Source organism: Eumetopias jubatus, unplaced genomic scaffold (genome assembly GCF_037043125.1).
Source record: "Eumetopias jubatus isolate StellerSeaLion01/CBP00866 unplaced genomic scaffold, mEumJub1_p1.0 scaffold_1, whole genome shotgun sequence".
NCBI lineage: Eukaryota > Metazoa > Chordata > Mammalia > Carnivora > Otariidae > Eumetopias > Eumetopias jubatus.
Window position 1 is genome coordinate 85,619,741 of NW_028274807.1, and position 18,592 is coordinate 85,638,332.

Consider the following 18,592-nt stretch of genomic DNA (forward strand, 5'->3'; position numbering starts at 1 on the left):
AGAGTAGCTTTCAGAGAAAGATGGTCAAAAGGCAACCTAGGAAGTGTGGATATAAGGAATAAATGAATGAAGAGATGCTAGTGAGACAAAGTCAGAAAAGGCAGCCTAAAAAACAGGAGGAAGCCAGGAAAGAATGGTGCCAACGAAAGCAGGAGAGGAGCAGTTCCAAGAGGGAAGCAAGTTCAAATACTCAAAAAGACAAGCAAAATCAGGGCTGAAACATATCCACCAACAAGACAACGCAGCAGTCACCACAGCCCTGGCAGTTTTAGTGGATTAGCAGGAAGATCGACCCAACGGCAATCCTGAACTTCCAGCGAGGGATACTAGAGGTGATGAGAACAGGAAAGCTTTTAAAGACACTTTACTTGAGGGATGGGTTGGCCAAAGGAGGACACAAATTACAGGGACAGTTTTGTGATGTGTTCTTTTTTAAGATGGAAGGAAAAAGCCAGAAGAGCAAGATGTTGAAGAAAAGGGAGTTAAGGAAGAAGCAAGTTTCCGAGGAGGAAACAGAGCTGTGAGGACAGAGAACATAGCTTTCCGCTGGGTTGTGGGAACCCAAGGCAAGCAGCTCAGGAAGTTCCTGTCCAGGGTCCCTGTTCTCAGAGAAGTACAAGTCAAATCATTTTCTGAAGAGGATGAGGGAGGCCTCCCTGGTAGCGCCCTGAGGACAGCACCCAGAGTCTGGAGGGGGCGAAGCTGCAGGCCAGGTTTGCTGGGCAGTGAGTGGGGCCAGCAGACGGGGGAGGCCAGGAGTCTGACAGGGCCCCAGACCATGGTGGTGCAGGATTGCTCACAGTGTGTACCTGGAAGCCGGGATGACACTCACGGCATGACTAACCAGAGCTCTGGGGACAGTTAAGGAGGCAAGACAAGGGCATAAGAGCCCCTTGAGGGCACTGGTGGTAAGAGAACATTTTAAGCGCTGAGAAGCCGTCTCAACAAACAGGGGAAGTGGCCACCTGGACAAGTCACGGGCCTGCAAACTGCAAGGAGGGAAAACAACAGAGTGAAATCAGAATAAATGAGAGCTAAACTGAGAGAGGGTTGTGGTCAGAGAGTGAAATATTTAACTGAAAAGTTAAGAGGCAGAGCTAACTGCACAAGACTGCCAGCATTCTGCAATTCTACCACAAGCTTTGGAGCAAGTTATCTCAAGCCTCAGGGCCTAGGTTTCATTTCCCCCCCACACCCCCACCCCCGGTTTCCTAAAACTTCATCATTTTATATTAAGACATATGTCCGGGACAAAGCATACCTCATAAGAATTGCTAGGTCCCACATGACAAGAGCAGTGAATGTAAATCATGTACTATCAGGTGAATATTAGATTATTTTAAAGCTAATCATTGAGTTGATGGCTTATCTGACCTCCTGGCCTTTCTTCCTCCTCTTCCTCCTACTCTGCCCACTGTCCAATTTGGGGATCTCTCCTGTGTCTGGAACTTAAACAGAAAACATATTAGGTAGGCTAAGGTGAACGATCACATGAACTTGAAATCAGCATCGACTCTTTAGAAGTTCCAACACAGTCTACAAACTATTAGGACTGAAGTGAAAGCTGAAGAGTATTGTTAAGTATAAAAGTCAATATTTGAATATTATAACATCCCCAAATATCATCAATAACCAATTAAAATACATGAAGTAAAAATTAGCAGTAACAACAGTTACAAAAATTACAGAGTACCTAAAAAAAATCTCACAAAATACAAGCTCTTTTATTGAAAATTACAAAATAGTATTGAAGGAGACAAAAGAGAACTGAATAAACAGAGAGGTATGTCATTTTGAATACTCATTCAATAAATATTTATGAAGCACCTACTATGTGCTGGGACTGTTAAGTGCTGAAGACACAGAACTGAACAGACAAAAATCCTTGCCCTCATGGAGTTTACCCGATGCTGTGGATTACAGATTAATCTCTAAATTCACCGTGATTGTGCTCAAAATCTCAACAGGATTTTTTAAACTAGACGAACTGATTCTAAAATCTACATAGAAAAATAAATGTCTAAACCCAGGGAAGTTCCGGAAAAAGTGCTTGCACTACCAGATATCAAGGCTTGCTGCAACAATGCAGAGACAGAAAAATAAGATCAACAGAAAAGAACCAAGAGCCCCAAAATAGCCCCAGGTACAAATGGCCAGTTAAAATATATATATAAAAAAAAAGATGGTACTATAAATCATTGAAAAAGACTGCACCACTCTAGTAAGAGCAGGACAACTGGTTACCAGTGAGAAAAATAAAAAACAGATTCCCATACTTCACACAAATACAACAATAAACTATAGACCGATTAAAGTCCAAAAATGTCACACATATGCTCATGCAAACACACATGCACTTCAAAAACAAAAGTATTAAAAGAAATATGATTATAACCCTGAGTTGGGAAACAATTTCTTAGATAAGATACAAAAGGCACAATTCATAAGAAACAAGTTTAATAAATCTCACATCGAATTCAAAACTTCTATACAGAATAATTCATAAATGAAGCAAAAAGTCAAGCCACATACCATAAGAAAAAAGGAAAACCAGAGAAGAGAAAACCAGGATGGCCGACAGACATATATAAAGATGTCCAACCCTCACAGAAGGAAATGCCAATCATTTAGATGCCACTTTGCAACCATTAGATTGGCAAAAATCAAAAGTCTGACCCAGTGTAGGTGAAGGTGTGGGAAAACAGGAATTGATAATCAGTGCAGATAGGAGTATAAATCGGTGCAACCACACTGGGGAAGGATTTGGCAATACCTCACCAAAATGAAAATAAGCACACCCACACACCAACATTACCACTTGCAGATATTTAATGGTTGCCTCATTTGTAGAAACAAAAAAGAAAAAAAAATGGGAACAATCTAAATGTTCATCCGTAGGACAGCAGGATAATAAATGACAAGGTACTTTTAAGAGGGAATAAGAAATCATAAAATGAATTAAGTATATTCAGATGCATTGCAACACGAACAGATTTCAAGGATGTGAAAAGGGTAAGCCCTACACAGAATTATAGGTAACAGTATGATAGTATTTATCTACATCTTAAAAACCCATAAAGTCCTTCTACATATTGTTCATGACTATCCGTACATAAATGAAATATAATGACACACATAGGAATGAGAACAAAATTGCAGCCATGGTTACTACTGGGGAGGGAAACAAGACTTGAGCTTTCAGGAAAGCTCTTTCTCTTGCTCAAAAAAAAAAAAAAAAGTCTGAAGCAAAAACATCCAAATATTTTTTTATTTCTGATTTGGGGATTTCTGACATTATTTTGTGTACTTGTCTGTATTTTTGACTTAATTTTTTTTCCTTCAATCAACTCATGTCTTGTTAACACTAATGAGAAATTCAGAGGAAGAGAAAAATTAAACTGGGTAAGGTAGGGTTTGGGGAAATCTATGAATCTCTGCCAACAGTCATGTTTCTGTTTCCCATCATCAAAGGGCATCAGAAGTCACGTGGGCAGAAGAAACCCTCTGTGCTGTGTGATAACGCACAGCACAACAACATTACGGGAAAGATCCCAAGGCCATTTCTCCCAGCGTGTGTCTCACCTCTCGCACGTGTCTTTTCAGGTGCATGTATACACTCTGTCCAGTTTTTCGAAAATGTCTTTCAACATGTTCCCTTCCAAAGGCCAAAAATGTATTCATGCATACATAGAGTCCACCTTCAGAATTCTAGGAGAAAGAGATGACAAAATTAGCCAAGCAAACCTCGCCAAGTCATTTAGATACAAAAAAGGGGAAGGGAAGGAGGGCGAACTAGGAAGACAAGGCCCAGCAAAAGGCCACCTGGTCATCGTAGTCCCCTGCGATGACCCTCTGGGACTCCACAGCCAAGCACAGCAGCAGCTGCCACCCCAACCCCGGCTTCCAGGTGCTCCCGGAGAGCTGCCCACAATCTCCCAGTCGCAAGAGCCTCAGAGGCCCTGGGAAATCCACCTGCTTGTCTGACTCTTCAAACTGGGGTAAAGGACAATAAGGGAAAGAAGAAGTTTGGCCAGTGATCCAACTCCCACCACTGCAATGGTTTATCAATCACTCTTCTTCACTGATGAATGCAAGTCTCCAGAACAGAAAGTTCTATACCCTTTTAGCAGGACGGGGTTCTTCGATTCAAAGATATTCGTCCCTTCCTTCGGTGACACAAGATATGTGATGGTACCCATTAATAAAATAGGACAGTTTAATAAATCAATAATAACTTAATGAGTAAATAATAGAGGATGGAGTCCTATCATAATCCTAACTACTTATTTTTGCATGCCTGATATGTGCCAGGTGCTTCTCATATACTATTTCTAGTCCTGACAATACCACAAGCTGCTTATTATTATTTCCATTTTACAGTTTAAAAAAAGAACTAAAGATAAGTCACTTGTCCAAGTTCACACGACTTGAAAGTGTCAGTTAAGCTAAAGCTATTTCTCTTTCTATGCCACATTTCAAATATTATTTAATTACTGACATACTGGCACAATGAACAGTCAAGGATATTGTTCACATTTTCGATGCTTGAGTTTCTATCCCAATTTCATCTCTCCTCTTTCTCTCAATTTGCCTATAAAATTAGCCATCCTTGGGGCACCTGGGTGGCTCAATCGGTTGAGTGTCTGACTCTTGGTTTCAACTCAGGTCATAATCTCTGGGTCGTGAGATCGAGCCCCACACTGGACTCCAGCTCAGCTCAGAGTCGACTTGAGATTCTCCACCTCTGTCCCTCCTCCTATCCCCCTTAAATAAATAAATAAATAAATAAATAAATAAATAAATAAATAAAATTAGCATCCTTTCCTCAATTTCGAAAGTGGATTTTTATTAAGCTTTGTCAGTCTCACCTCACCAAATAATTTTCAAAAATAATTTTTAAAAAAAAATCTATCAGAATTGCCAACAAGCGCCTATCAAAATTCCTTACATTTTAGTAGAGCACAAATTCAACAACAAAACAGGCACTGATGTTCACTACAAATACATGAAAAATAATTTTTAAGTTCCAATAACTCAAGATTGTATATATTTTTAATTTCTAATAAAATTCTCTAACACTGTATCTTTGGTTTATAACCCAGACATAAATGAGTCTTATCACAATGAGGATATTATGGCAGCATTAGTTCAGATATGTGTCTATTATTGCAGCAAATATATTGCATAAGGCAAGAAAAGGAAAAAGGCATAAAGATCACAGGGGCGCCTGGGTGGCTCAGTCTAAGCGTCTGCCTTTGGCTCAGGTCATGATCCCAGGGTCCTGGGATCAAGCCCTGCTTCAGGCTCCCTGCTCTGCAGGAAGCCTGCTTCTCCCTCTCCCACTCCCCCTGCTTGTGTTCCCTCTCTCGCTGTCTCTCTCTGTCAAATAAATAAATAAAATCTTTAAAAAAAAGAAAGATCACAAATAAAGAAGTAAAATGGTCTCGATTTGCTGATAACATTATAGTCTATATGGAAAATCCTTAAAAATCTACAAACTACTAACTAGTAAAACTAATAAATGAATTTAGCAAGGTCATGGAATACAGGTTTATAGGCAAAAATCAATTTCAATTTTATACTCTGGCAACAAACATCTTGCAAATGAAATTTTTTAAAATTTGAGTATAAAATAGCATTCAGAAAACAGAGTTATTTAGTTTGTGCCTCTGGATAACTTTCTCTCTTTGAATGAGATCATTTCAATAAAACTAGAAAAGTTTTTCAACTAAAGGCAACATATTATATTCACTTGATCAACAGATTAAATCCTTTCAGAAGTTTTAAATAGACATGGTTTTTGCATAGTCATAACCCTTAGAAAACTTGCATCATTATAATGGTGAGTTATTCATTAGGCCCATTAAATTGAGCACCACATATTGTGATTTTAAAACATAACATTTCCATTCTCTTCCAATAAAATGTAATTCAATCAAAAAGAATTCAAACCAGAAGATATACCAGTGAAAATGAGATTTGCAACCAGGGTCCTGAACTGCCACTAATTAGCTCTGTGGCCTAAAGGTTGTCATTCAGTCTCTAGGCTTCAGTATTTTCCTTCATAAGCATGGCCAGCAAGAATTCCCACCTCACAGGGTTTCGTTAAGTTCAAATGGGGTGAGCTTTTCTGCACGTGGATGCATCGTTAAAGTCTCCCCTCCCACCGCCGTCATGTGTAAGTCAGAGTCTCCCAAAGAGCCTGAACTGCTGCGGAAGCTCTTCATCGGAGGTTTGAACTTTGAAACAACCGATGAGAGTCTGAGGAGCCATTTTGAGCAACGGGAACGCTTACGGACTGTGTGGTACTGAGACATCCAAACACCAAGCGCTCCAGAGGCTTTGGGTTTGTCACGTATGCCACTGTGGAGGAGGTGGATGCAGCCATGAACGCAAGGCCACACAAGGTGGATGGAAGAGTTGTGGAACCAAAGAGGGCTGTCTCAAGAGAAGATTCTCAAAGACCTGGTGCCCACTTAACTGTGAAAAATATTTTTATTGGTGGCATTAAAGAAGACACTGAAGAACATCATCTAAGATTATTTTGAACAGTATGGGAAAATGGAAGTGATTGAGATCATGACTGACCGAGGCAGTGGCAAAAAGAGAGGTTTTGCTTTCGTAACATTTGATGACCATGACTCTGTAGACAAGATGGTCATTCAAAAATACCATACTGTGAATGGCCACAGCTGTGAAGTAAGGAAAGCCCTTTCTAAGCAAGAGATGGCTAGTGCTTCATCCAGCCAAAGAGGTCGAAGTGGTTCTGGAAACTTTGGTGGTGGTCGTGGAGGTGGTTTTGGTGGGAACGACAACTTTGGTCGTGGAGGGAACCTCAGTGGTCGAGGTGGCTTTGGTGGCAGTCGAGGTGGTGGTGGATACGGTGGCCGTGGGGATGGCTATGACGGACTTGGTCATGATGGAAGCAGCTCTGGAGGTGGCGGAAGCTATAAAAATTTTGGCAATTACAATAATCAATCCTCAAATTTTGGACCCATGAAAGGAGGAAATTTTGGAGGCAGAGCTCTGGCCCCTATGGTGGTGGAGGCCAATACTTTGCCAAACCACGAAACCAAGGTGGCTACAGTGGTTCCAGCAGCAGCAGTAGCTACGGCAGCGACAGGAGGTTTTAATTACTGCCAGGAAACAAAGCTTAGCAGGAGAGGAGAGCCAGAGGAGGGACAGGGAAGCCACAGGTTACAACACATTTGTGAACTCAGCCAAGCACAGTGGTGGCAGGGCCTAGCTGCTACAAAGACATGTTTTAGACAATACTCATGTGTATGGGCAAAAAACTCGAGGACTGTATTTGTGACTAATTGTATAACAGGTTATTTTAGTTTCTGTTCTATGGAAAGTGTAAAGCATTCCAACAAAGGGTTTTAATGTGTATATATATATATATTTTTTTTTTTTTGCATCCATGCTGTTGATTGCTGAATGTAATAGTCTGATCATGATGCTGAATAGATGTGTCTTTAAAAAAAAAAAAAAAAAGTTCAAAGGGGGTGAGATACATTTCATGCTGTAAAGCATTACATAAACAATAGCAATTATTTATTATAAGCTACAGTTCCGTGTGCCACGTATATCTCCTATTATCTCAATTATTTTATAATTGGGGGAAATAAGCAGAAGGAAGAAAACAATGAGTCTGACATCCATACTGACTGGGGGCAACAAATACTAATCTATTAGAAAAACATATTAACCAACCAGTGGGAGAACCAAGAAATTAGCAAGTGGAAGAAGAAACATGTTCAAGTACAGCATTTTTCTGGAGAAAAACACAGAATAGCTATATAATGCAAGAGTTTACAAAGTAATCTCTAAAATAGTCATAAAGTCTTTGCTAATTTCATTGCCAAGAGTTTTTGACTTATTAGGGAATTTGATTAAAAATTTAATATACCCCGGCCTCCTGGGTGGCTCAGATGGTTAAGCGTCTGCCTTCAGCTGAAGGTCATGATCCCAGGGCCCTGGGATCGAGTCCCGCATCAGGCTCCCTGCTCCTTGGGAGCCTGCTTCTCCCTCTGCTTCTCTCTCTCTCTCCCTCTGTCTCTCATGGAGAGACATAAATAAATAAATAAATAAATATTTTTTTTATAAATAAATAAAATCTTTAAAAAAAAAAAGACAAAAAAATTTAATATACCCCAAACATTCATTGTCAATTCCTGGGGTCACCTGATATTGTCACAAAGTCCATAATCAGGGAGGAAAATGCTTTAGCATTCAGAGGCAAATGGCCCCACATAGGGAAGATTCTATGACAGACATCCTCAGGTCTCGTCCACCCCACACATGGCTGGCCTCTGAAACCCTGTGTACCCCTCCACCAGCAGCTCTGAGATGGGGGTGCTGCCCACAGGACTTGCCACCGGTACTAAAACTTCAGGACACACTGAAATCCAAATCCCTTTAAAAGCTACCCCATATAGAACAAACACTTCAGTCTAATGATCCATGCTTTCTTCCCTCTTGCCGTATTAATGTCTACGTGTTGATCCTGTAAGACTCTTTTCACGTTCAAAGGCAGTACTCTATGACATGTGCTCTGAAGACCTTCTTTCACTAATGATAAGCCTATGCTGACAAGTCTCTCTCTCCCAATTCCTTTGGTTGATAGCCTGGGGTCAGAGCTGAGCTGACTCTTAAGTTTTCCAACCCTCAACCTCATGCTCTCATTAACCAGCCGCACCCCCACTAAGATTACTGCCCTGGAAAATACCGTAAAGCAGTTGTCTTCCTGTGGCCAAAAGTGCAGCCTCGAAATCGGGCAGGACCTTCTTTTGCATAAGCACTGTGCTAAAATTGCAGAAACTAAGATCACATCTTGGGTTTTGTAATGATGCTAGGCAAAGTACATTCAAGAGGAAAAGGAACTGCCCCAGAGTGTAAAGACTGGGATGAGTCTCTCAATGTCCAGTGTTCTTTGTCTTAAGGTGTGATGCACTACGTCTTTAGAGAAAAATAAAAATAGGGGGCACCTGGGTGGCTCAGCTGGTTGAGCGTCCAACCCTTGATTCAGCTCGGGTCATGATCTCAGGGTTGTGAGATCGAGCCCCCACGTCAAGCTCTGAGCTCAGTTTGAAGTCTGGCTTGAGATGCTCTCTCTCTCCTTCTCCCTCTGCCCCTCCCCCACCCTCACTTCACTTTCTCTCTCCCTCTCTAAAAAAATAAAAAATGTTTAAAGAACGAAATCATGCAGATTAGAAAACTACCAAGTGACAGTGAAATACAACTTGAAGAATAAGAGGGCAGAATACAAAATAATGCTTTTCTCAAGTGATGATGGGTAGAGTGCTTTATTTTTTTTTTTAAGATTTTATTTATTTATTTGACAGAGAGAGACACAGAGGAAGAGGGAACACAAGCAGGGGGAGTGGGAGAGGGAGAAGCAGGCTCCCCACCGAGCAGGGAGCCCCATGTGGGGCTCGATCCCAGGACCCTGGGATCATGACCTGAGGCAAAGGCAGAACGCTTAACAACTGAGCCACCCAGGCGCCCCGGTAGAGTGCTTTATTAAATTAAAACAGGTTATAAATGAAATTCAGATATATTGCAGTGATTTTTAAAATAAATTTTAGCATGCATGAGGATTCCAAAAATATATTCATTCTACGGTAACTGCTTAATATATGTCAAAACACAAGAAACACAAAAATGGGGGGAAATCACTGATAAAGGTTATTGGGACAGGGCGCCTGGTGGCTTAGTTGGTTAAGCGACTGCCTTCGGCTCAGGTCAGGTCATGATCCCGGGATCCTGGGATCGAGTCCCACATCGGGCTCCCCCTACTCTGAGGGGAGCCTGCTTCTCCCTCTCCCTCTCCCTGCCACTCCCCCCACTTGTGTTCTCTCTCTCTCTCTCTTCGTCAGATAAATAAATAAAAATCTTTTAAAAAGAAAAAAAAGTTAATGGGACAGTTAGACAACAGTATACAATAAAATTAACCTTGATCTACATTTTATACCAAACATGGAATAAGGTCCAGAGAGCTCCAAGAGATAAGCATTTAAAAAACCAGAATAGAGCAGAAGAGCATATTTATCCCACTTATTAAGGGGAAAATAATTTCTGGCCAAGAAAATATAGGATAGAGAGATGGTGTAGTTGAGTATAAAAATGTAAACACTAATGAAAAAGTTTTACACTACAAAAAAAAATGAAACAAATAGAAAACCAATCACAACAGAATGAGGAAAGATGTAAAGTACAATGAAGAAAAGTTTATATCCAAATTATGTAAAAATTGATAAAATTACAAGATGTCAGCATTCAGTTTCAACTTGGTAAGTTTTTCTTTTAAGATCGTTTAGTTTTAATTGTGAGAAAATATTAAAGTCAAATCATCACATTCTCACTACCTCCTGAAGTAATAAGCACATTAAAACAATCTCAAGGCAAGTATATGCCTACTAAACTAGCAAAAAGTATTAAAATTACAAAGCCTGAAGCCAAAGAGAAAACCTGTATATGTACTCTCACAATATAAATCGGTTCTATCTTTCTAGAGATCAATACAACTATGACCCTTTGACACAGTATTTCTCCTTTGGGTACAGACTGCAGGAACCCAAAAGAAAAAGGGGAAAAAAACCCTAATTTGCACAAAAATATTCACAGATGCACTATTTATAATAGGGAAAAAAGCTCCCAAACAGAGGAGCTAAGACCTTGTGGCATATAAACACAACAAAATATTACAATGTTATTTTTCCTTTTTTTCTTTTTTCAAGATTTTTTTTAATTCAAGTTAGTTCACATATCGTGTAGTATTAGTTTCAGGGATAGAATTTAGTGATTCGTCCAGTGCTCATTACATGACATGCCCTCCTTGATGTCCATCCCCCAGTTACCCCTCCCCCCAAACCCACCTGCCCTCCAGCAACCCTCAGTTTGTTTCCTATGGTTAAGAGTCTCTTATGGTTTGTCTCCCTCTCTGATTTCATCTTGTTATATTTTTTTCCTCTCTTTCCCTATAATCCTCTGGTTTGTTTCTTAAATTCCACATATGAGTGAGATCATATGATAATCGTCTATCTCTGATTGACTTATTTCACTTAGCATAATACCCTCTACTTCCACCCACGTCATTGCAAATGGCAAGATTTCATTCTTTTTGATGGCTGAGTAAATATTGCAAATTGTATGTCATGTATATAGGACATAGTATAGAATTGTATACAGTATGCACAGAAAAATAATGTTCACGAAAAAACACATGCCAATGACAAGGAGGAAAAAGAAGAGAGGAAGGGAAGTCTGTTCATTGACAAAGATCTGAAATGAAGCTGGAATGTCATCAGTGGTTTTATATTTAAGTTCTTCACCTTGGGGCTCACAGCCTTACCTCCCATTACCTTTGTGCTGGGTCCAAAGAAGTGTTTGTCAAAGTACTATCACGAAAGACCAGATTGTTTGGTGTTGTGTTTCGTTTTGTTTCTGTTCATTAAGGAAAGACATGTGACCCCACTGCATGTGACTAGTCCCGGCTCCAGCCAGATGTGAACTTACTCCCACGTGTAAGTCCCACAAAACCCAAATGGGTCTATACGCTGTTCAAACAAACTAATCCACTGCTCACACACTTGGATGTCAAGTTGCTATAGAAATTTCTAAATGCTTACTCTCAGTGTTTGTGCTTATCTCTTGGAACCAGTCAGCTGACCACACTTGAGTAGCACTGGCCTCGAGCTACCAGCTGCCATATCCACACCCCAGTCTTAGAACTGCCCAGGACACTACAGTTCTAAGAGTGCCTCATGGTCAAGAAAGCATCACTTCAAGGACCCTCAGAGATGTCGGGTCAGGCCCCAGACCTTCAGAGCAGCCCACACCAAAACCAGCTACATACACTAATACCTCCATGACTGTACGAGCTCCCTAGATCCCACGCCTGTCCACTTGCCCACCAACCATCCTGTGCCCATAACCGATTCCCATATCTCCCGGCTCATCAGCCTGTGCGGCTGGTCCGTAACCCCAAATCCACTTGTATTTCGTGACTGTTAGCATCTCATTCATTGAAATCTGTGGCTGTGAGAAACCCAGGCTTCCTTCATTTGAGGCCACCATGTTCAGATCCTGAATCACACATTCGCTCCTTGAGGGCAGAGAAATCACATCATGTTCATTACTAAATTCCAACAACAGTACCTGGTACAGAGCAGAACTGAAGAAACAGTTATGGAGTGAGTGGCAAAGTTTGTGTAGTTATTTGTCATCCAGTCCCAGAGTTTAGTCTCTCTCTGGAACTGATCCTCAGCACCCTTCTGATCTGTATTTAAGACACTTCAGAGCACAGGCTCCATTTCAAGTCTTTGACAGAACTAAACAATGAGGATCATCAAAAGAAAGCTGGTGGCCAGGCGCAGAAAAACAGCCCTAGACATCTGCAGGAACACTAGTTTTTCAGGTTTATTCAGCTAAAACCAGGCTCTCAGCAGCTTGAACACTTGAACCCCGTTACCCCAGCTCCCCTCCTTTCTGTGACCAAGCCAGCCTCACTGGTTCTTCAGGACAGTGGCTGCCATGTCCACACCCCATCCCACCTTAGACCCGATCTGGCTCCTACCTCCAGAGGCCACCCAGACCAGAACAGCCAGTGTGCACTTCTCTGCATGCATGCTCTCAGCTAAATAACATTCTAATGATCATTTTCATGATGCGCTAAACAGAAACTTGACCAACATCCAAGACTTGATTTGGAAACCTGAAATCACAAGGAAGTCAAGAAATGTTATTCAGGGCTTCTCTAAAGCTCTATAATGATCCCCTACCACAATTTCTCCCACGCCACAATCAAACCACGAGAGAGGAGCAACATTAGAAGCCCATGCATTGCTTAAACCCACCCTTCAAAGCATTTCAATATAAACATGATATACAAACATTCGTTCATTTATTACTTTATACTGTATTATCCTACATACTATTCAGAAGTAACATCAAGGACAAAGTCACCTTTCTTTACAAAGCTGCCTTTTAAAAGAATATTAAAACCAAGGCGAATATAAAGGTCAAGGTTACATGTTTTCAGAATAGCAAGTGAACAGTCATTTTAAATAAAAATACACCACATTGTCAATCAGTAGGTGTTCAGAGAACTTTGTTTACGATGGTGTGTTCTTGGAGACCGGCCTCCGCTGGAAGACAGGAAGGGAGAGCGAGCCTGTGTGAGCAGCGCACTCAGGAAACAGAGTCACTGCGTAACGCTTGTTTTTATAACCACAGACCAGTGTGGAAAACAAGCAGCCATTGCCGCAAAGAGAAACATGATGTAGGTAGATGGTGTCACAACAAATCCCCGTCCAGGACAAATTCCATACTAACACCCAGGAAGGATGTGACTCACACACTCATGCAAAAGGGAGATGAAAAGGACAAGAAAACAGTATTTTCTAGAACACTGATTTAAAAAAAAAAAAAGGAAAGAAAAAGAAATGGACTGAATTAGCTACTTGTAACAGTGAAAGGAAATCACCTGAATGCCCAAGAACAGATTTCTTTAGTAATTTATACATCCACGAATTGTAACACCTTTCAGCCATTTAAAATTTATTTGTAATGCATATTTACTGAAAGTTAAAGCTCTGCACAGTATTTTTGAGTGAAAAGAGCAGGAAACCAAACAGTGCTTACAGCGTTACAATATACACACGTGCTGGCCCTGCACGCTGTGGTGGGACATCATCTCTGCACGCAGAACTCACATGGGAAGGTTTTCTTTGTTGTCTTTCACATTTTCTAATTTTTCTTCAGGAAAATTGATTCATTTTTTAATAGTAGAAACAACCAAATGTGTTTAGAACTAATTATATGTATACGTAATAGAACGAGCAGTTGTTCAAGTGTTCCCTTTTCTTAACCCAAGCTTTCCTTAGGCTTTCACAACCAACTTCATAGCTCTAAGGGGCTGTATATTCTTGCTACTCCCAGTAATTAAGATTATCTGAAATAACTAAGATTATCTCAAAATGTGTGGCTTAGGAGATTTGGGAACACACAAGTAAAAGAGGGGATGAAGAGTGTAATCTCAGGGAGAAGGATGAGAATGTGGTGACAAGAGAGAAGTGAAACAAAGCCAGGTCACTGTACCCCAGCCCAGGTAGATGCCATCCGTGTTCATAGAAGGGGATTCAGAGATCGTCTGTGTGGAGTGGGGAAAAGCTGTGAAGGAGAATGAGGCAGTGATGTCTCCTCTGGGGATTAGAGAAGTTGGTGCGGTGTGGGGCAGGAGGAGTTGATTCAGCAGAGGGAAAGACAAGCCCAGTTGGTGCTCTGATGACATTTACATCCTACTGCAAGATCACTCTGGCTACTGGGTGGGAGCCAAGAGAATATAAGGTCACAAAGCTATTACGCAGTCTAGAACCACACCACCACTGGCCACATGGAAATATTTAGCTCTAAATTAATTTAAATTAGTTAAATTAGAAGTTCAGTTTCTCAAACACAATGGCCACGTGGCAAGTGCTCAAGAGCCACGTGTGGCTATGGGTTACCATACTGGAGATGCAGAACAATTCCATCACCACAGAAAGTTCTTTTAGACAGCCCTTGTCTAAACAAGTCAAGATGGTGGCTTAGCCTGGGGGAGGTGGCAGGAAGTCAGGGAAGGGGACTCACAGCAGGGACGGGGAAACTTTGGCAGGCGCAGGTTATAATTTTAAGAAAGAGTCCCTGAGCAAAAAGATGGATGAGAGAGGGGTGTGTGGAAAAGGGCAGACACAACGACAGCTCCTGTTTTAACTCATTAGACTCATAAGACTACCCACCTCTCTCTGTTGAACCCTTGCTTTCATCACCTGCCTATTAATTCTGCCTCTCAGGTACTTCCACATCTGAGTGGTACCTATAAACATTCCAATGACCAGAGCACAGATCCCCAGGACATTCTGGCTTCTAGAGGCAAACAAACAGACAATAGTTTGTTTGGCTTTTTTTAAAGATTTTATTTATTTGACAGAGAGAGACACAGCGAGAGAGGGAACACAAGCAGGGGGAGTGGGAGAGGGAGAAGCAGGCTTCCCGCCGAGCAGGGAGCCCGATGCAGAGCTCGATCCCAGAACCCTGGGATCATGACCTGAGCTGAAGGCAGACACTTAACGACTGAGCCACCCAGGCGCCTCTGGACAAGAGCTTTTAAATGCAAAAATTAAATACAGGCAGACGGGAAGCCAATGGGCAATAAGAAAGTAAAACAAAGTTCCAGATCAAGGGCAGCAAGCATGCAATCCACAGAAAGGGGAAATATGATGAGGAAAAAGCACTATCAAAAAACAGGCTGAACAGCAAGGAAACACTCAAACAGCTTGCCAGTAGAACAAAACTTCCAGAACACAATATTTGCAAAATCCAAAAACCTTGCTTCCAAAAGCAAATCCACTGAAATAAAATTATCCATATAAACTAAGTAGAAAAAACCAAATGCATATAATCCCAGGAGAGTGTAGGCCTCTCTGCGGGACATCAATAAATCTTGCTTGTGGCCATGAAGTGTTAAGAAAAAATACAAATGGGGTGCCTGGGTGGCTCAGTTGGTCAAGCGACTGCCTTCGGCTCGGGTCATGATCCTGGAGTCCGGGGATCGAGTCCCGCATCGGGCTCCCTGCTGAGCAAGAAGTCTGCTTCTCCCTCTGACCCTCCCCCCTCTCATGCTCTCTCTATCTCATTCTCTCTCTCAAATAAATAAATACAATATTTAAAAAAAAGAAAAGAAAAAATACAAATGTTGATGCAGTAATGATTCTTCCCATTTGCTCCAACTTTGCCATTCTCCCCTCTGCAGAGGGCTCCCACATATGCCTTAGAGCCGCACAGCCAACCCAGACAGCTAAAGGCAGACTCCAAACTGCTACGTTTTAACACACTGTATATTTACTGTTCCACCGATCCAACATTTAGGAACTTTTTTCCTAAGGATAAAACCACATCCTTGCTCTGGGTATTTGGAGCAATGAGGATGCTGTCACCCAAACAGCTGGGGAAGGGTTTTGGCAAGGCATGAGGAACAGCTACTACAAGGTTCACAGGACAAATAAGCAAAATAAAACTTGTCAGAGTGAGGACACTGAGGTGAGCACCTTCGGCAGGGCTAAACTGAAGCTACAATCCATGTAAGCAGTTCCCAGCTTACATATAAAAAGAGAAAATGTGAAACCACCTATCAAAGGTAAAAACGTTTTATAGTCATTTCTTCTCATTTTTAAAAAGAGATGGTTTCTTCAGGGTGCATTTCCCCTGACAAACTATATTAAACATGAGGATTAGGTTTCCAGGCTAACCCATAAAAGCCCATCACTACGAGCTGGATTTGAGTATGAATAATAGCCCTGAACAGAGTTCCCCTCCAAGGAGGCCAGCAAACACTCCTGCCCAAGGCTTTTGCTGAAGGGCAGAGCCTCACGCAGAATTGCCAAGTACAGGCTGTCTCTCCTTGGCAACCCCAAGATACTATAAATCTCATTACACATTCTTCTCAGAAGGATCCCCCCCCTCAACTAAATCCCACTGAAGAGATAGCTAGCATTAAGTAGGTTTAATGGGAAGGCATGATTATAACAACCCTTCCAGGTAGGTACTACAGGGGGGAAAGCCAAGGCTCAGAGAAATTCAGTGAAATTAAGACACCTGCTGAAGTCTTACTGCTACTAAGTAGTAATGGGGTGGGGGGAGGGGCTAGGACCCAGGCCAGTCTGGCCCTCCACATGCTGCCTGGGGCAACTGAGAAGCAGACGTTGTTTTGGTGGCAGGAGCCAGGTGGGCGGCTGTGGGCAAGCACACGCGTCATGGAGGCTTGGGGAAAAGAGCAGTTTCTTCCTTTTTACCAAGGCCATTTCATTCCAGGAAAGGAGACGGGGCAGGCAAAGGAGAGCACCCCACAAAGGAGAGCACCCCACATTTGTGCCAGGTGCTCTTCCAGGCTTTCCTGAAGGGGAGGAGAGAGGCTCCAGCAGGATGCAGCAGCTCCACTTCCCAGACTCCAAAGGACAGCCGGAGTCCCTGGGAGGTGGCTGCCCCAGGCTGACAGCTCCCCGACAGGACAGTGACAAGGCCCAAGGTGCTGGGCTCCAGACCACCGGGCCCCCACAGCCCACCCACCCTCATCAACCGATGTCCAGCCAGTGGGCTGGATCTGTCGGTGGTCCTGCTCTGCTGGTGCAGGCCTAGAGAAACAGTGCATATCGGCTGGGGCTCCGTCCAAAGCTTCAGGCTTGAGACTCAATGGCCAAACATGCTCAAAGGCACACGTCCAAAGGAGCAAATCAGCAGCTGTGCCTAAAGGATACAATATGTGAATTACTTTCACCCTTGTCCCCTGCCCATTCCTCTCTCCTCCTGGCCAGTCAATCCACTGATCCCACTAACAGACCACGAAGCCTATTTCTAAGAACTGCTGGGGACAGAGACATCTGTATCCAGGTCACCACTTTGAGCAACACCCAAAGAATTAACCAGGGCCAAGAAAGCGACACTTGGTTGCATCAGGAGAAAAGTTTTCATAACTGCAACTTACAAGAGCCGTCAGGCTCTGGGCCAATCGCCCACGTAGTCAATATGGGGCAGATTTACTCTAGAGTGATTTTATTGCATACAACAGTCAAGTCTGCATGTATTCCCTCTGTAACTACTTGTGCAACAGGATTATCTGTTCAAATTTCTAATTCCTGGAGGAAATACTGCCCCAGACTCCTGTCTGAGTTTCCCCACGCAGCACCCACCCACCTGATTTGACCGACTCACCCCCATTTATGCCCTTGATACACTCCATCTGCCCCACTACAAACCCTGAAGTCACCTTTAGCTCCTCCCACTCCTTCATCTGCAGCATATTCTAAGTCACTAAGTTGCGCTGTACCTTTCATCAAAATGTCTACTGAGTTTAGTCCCATCACTCCGCCATCTCTCTCCCCACTGTCATCACCCTCATGAAAGCATCACCCCCCCAATATTACTACTACCCCGATTCCTATTCCGGTTCTCCCCACCTCCCAACCTTAGTCCTCCTTCGGCTTCCAGGACAGCCACAGCAAGTAACCACTGTCCTCGTGCTATTCCCTGGCTCCTGACTGGCCAGCCCATCGGTCGACCTTACCAAGGCCAACCTTTATAACCCGCAGAGGATTCAGCCCTGCTTTTCAGTTGCCCGAGTAATCCTCTCTTCCTCACATACATCCCAAGCTTGGTGCCACCTCCATGCCTCTGTCCCTTCCTCCCCCAAAATGCCACTTTTCAGATCCCATCCCGGTATCCAGACCAGTAACTTTTCTAGATTGTATTGATTATTCCTGCATCTGAAATCTCCATTCGTACATGGTAAGTGCCACACTGTTTAAAACTTAATACTCTATAAGTGCTTCAGGGTCTAAGGTCATGACACGTCAGGGCTCAAGTCCCAACTGTGTCACGCACCAGTCTTTGAACAAGTCCCTGAGCAAGCTACGTAACCTCTCTGACTCAGTTTCCTCTTCTGTGAAACATGGCAACAATAGTAATTATCACTTATGAGCCAATTACTATTGTGATTAAATGAGATAATGTATATAAAAGTACCAAGCACCGTGTTTGACTCCTAGTAGACACT

At 42.5% G+C, this 18,592-nt stretch overlaps 1 protein-coding gene and 1 non-coding gene across 3 annotated transcripts in view; one reads left to right on the plus strand and one right to left on the minus strand.

Moving 5' to 3' along the window:
* Window positions 1–18,592, minus strand: part of USP13 (ubiquitin specific peptidase 13) — a 109,208-nt gene that overhangs the window by 80,140 nt on the left and 10,476 nt on the right. For both annotated transcript variants that reach the window (XM_028101149.2, XM_088025318.1), the window contains exon 2: window positions 3,583–3,708. In XM_028101149.2, the coding sequence (XP_027956950.1) occupies window positions 3,583–3,708 (126 nt within the window). The remainder of the gene's footprint in view (window positions 1–3,582; window positions 3,709–18,592) is intronic.
* LOC114207212 (small nucleolar RNA SNORA81) lies at window positions 8,785–8,961 on the plus strand. The gene has a single exon (XR_003608811.1). It is a non-coding gene; the product is annotated as a small nucleolar RNA SNORA81 (small nucleolar RNA).